The 1,649-nt window shown below is 46.4% G+C and overlaps 1 protein-coding gene across 1 annotated transcript; it reads left to right on the top strand.

The window, feature by feature from the left end:
* Nucleotides 1–85: 85 nt before the first annotated feature.
* LOC106300501 lies at nt 86–1,110 on the top strand. The gene is made up of 2 exons (XM_013736657.1): nt 86–851; nt 940–1,110. The coding sequence occupies exon 1, from the start codon at nt 300–302 to the stop codon at nt 693–695; it is 396 nt and encodes a 131-aa protein (XP_013592111.1). The 5' UTR covers nt 86–299; the 3' UTR covers nt 696–851; nt 940–1,110.
* The last annotated feature ends 539 nt before the right edge of the window (nt 1,111–1,649 follow it).

Genomic DNA, 1,649 nt, shown 5'->3' on the forward strand with positions numbered 1-1,649 from the left:
GGAAATAAGGGCAACGAGGGGTGGGGAGGGTGCACAGCCAAAAGAAAACAAGTCCGTGGCTGCCCGCATGACACCAACGGCGGGGATTGGCTTTGCGCAGGTGGTGTGCATTTTATTATTGGTGTACACATGTACATTTTATTTTTGGTGTACACCTGTTGACATAGGTTACTGACTCCATCTAGAAAACGGGTGGCGACAACGGTGGTGAGTTCGTTGAGGAGGATCCTGACGGTGGTGAAGAAGCGAGGACGGCAGACAAACAGCCCCAATCTGTTGACTCCGTTGAAACATCAAATATGGAGTTTCCAAAGCCTGTGGAGGCGGTTGGAAAAGTTGCTCCTCCCAAGGCGGGTGGTGAGGCAAGTGTTAAGGAGATCAACGCTGAATTACAGGGGACGGAGGACGAAGAGAGATATGACAGTTGTAAAGACGACATGTCCCCTGATAGCCAGATACAAGAGAACCCACGTGATCTGTGTGGTGAAACGGATGCAAACTCTGAAGATGTGGGCAGTGGTGGTAAACGGCATCGCATGAGATCCAGCAAGATTTCTGGAGTGTACACCCCTGACCCAAGGGTGAAAAAGTTGTTTAAGAGCGAGGAGAAGGTTGAGTATAAGCCCATTGCCAAAACGAATCGAACACAGTTTAAGAAGTTTGCCGAAATTTTGAGGGAAAACCCCGAGCAGTAAGTTTCTAACTCTTTTTAAGGTTATATACATACACTCGTGCATAAGTTCCTGATTGTTGGTTAAATTTGCAGGATGTGGGATATCGCTACCGGTCACTCTGTGTGTAATCACTTCTTCCTTGAAATTGCTGAACCGGGGAAATGGATGTCTGACGAGGTACTATTAAGCTCTGCATCGTCGTCACATTATACCTTTGACAGTCACCTTATGTAACTAATATTTGTTACATATTTTTTTGGGACAGCACATGCATGTGATTATGAACATGTTGTGGAGGCGTCGCGGGATTTATCTACAGAAGGAGAGGATGGTGATCTTGGATCAGTACTTTATAAAAACCATTCAGTCAAACTGGAGTGCCTTTAGCGCAGACAATGATAAGCTGCAGTTCGAATGGGGGAAAAACGTAGCACAGTATGTGACAGGAAAGAGCAAGGGGCAGAAAATGAAGTTGGGACTTGGCTGCGATGTCGACACCGTGTACACCCCGATGAATTGGGGTGGAGATCGCTGGGTTGGTCTCTGCATTAAGCTGACTGAAGGTCATGTGACGGTATTTGATTCCTATGTTCCTCATACTGAGATCGAGGTTGCGGAAGGACATATGTGTTCGGTTGTACAGTCGTTGCCTTATATATGACTGAAGGTCATGTGACGGTATTTGATTCCTATGTTCTTCATGCTGAGATCGAGGTTGCGGAAGGGCATATGTGTTCGTTTGTACAGTCGTTGCCTTATATATTAGAAAAATATGCGGGGCATAAATGCTATAAGGTGAAGGAAGGTCTTCGAATTTACTCTTGGAGCCGCGCAGAAGGCATTTATCACAACAAAAGGGGTGGCGACTGTGGGCCATGTGCTGCAAAGTTCATAGAGATGCATGCTGCCGGCTTAACGGAGGAAATGGGTCGGATTACCGACAAAGATGTTGACAGATTTCGAGAGCAGTATGCA

The sequence above is a fragment of the Brassica oleracea genome, chromosome C6 (assembly GCF_000695525.1).
Source record: "Brassica oleracea var. oleracea cultivar TO1000 chromosome C6, BOL, whole genome shotgun sequence".
In the NCBI taxonomy this organism is placed as follows: Eukaryota; Viridiplantae; Streptophyta; class Magnoliopsida; order Brassicales; family Brassicaceae; genus Brassica; species Brassica oleracea.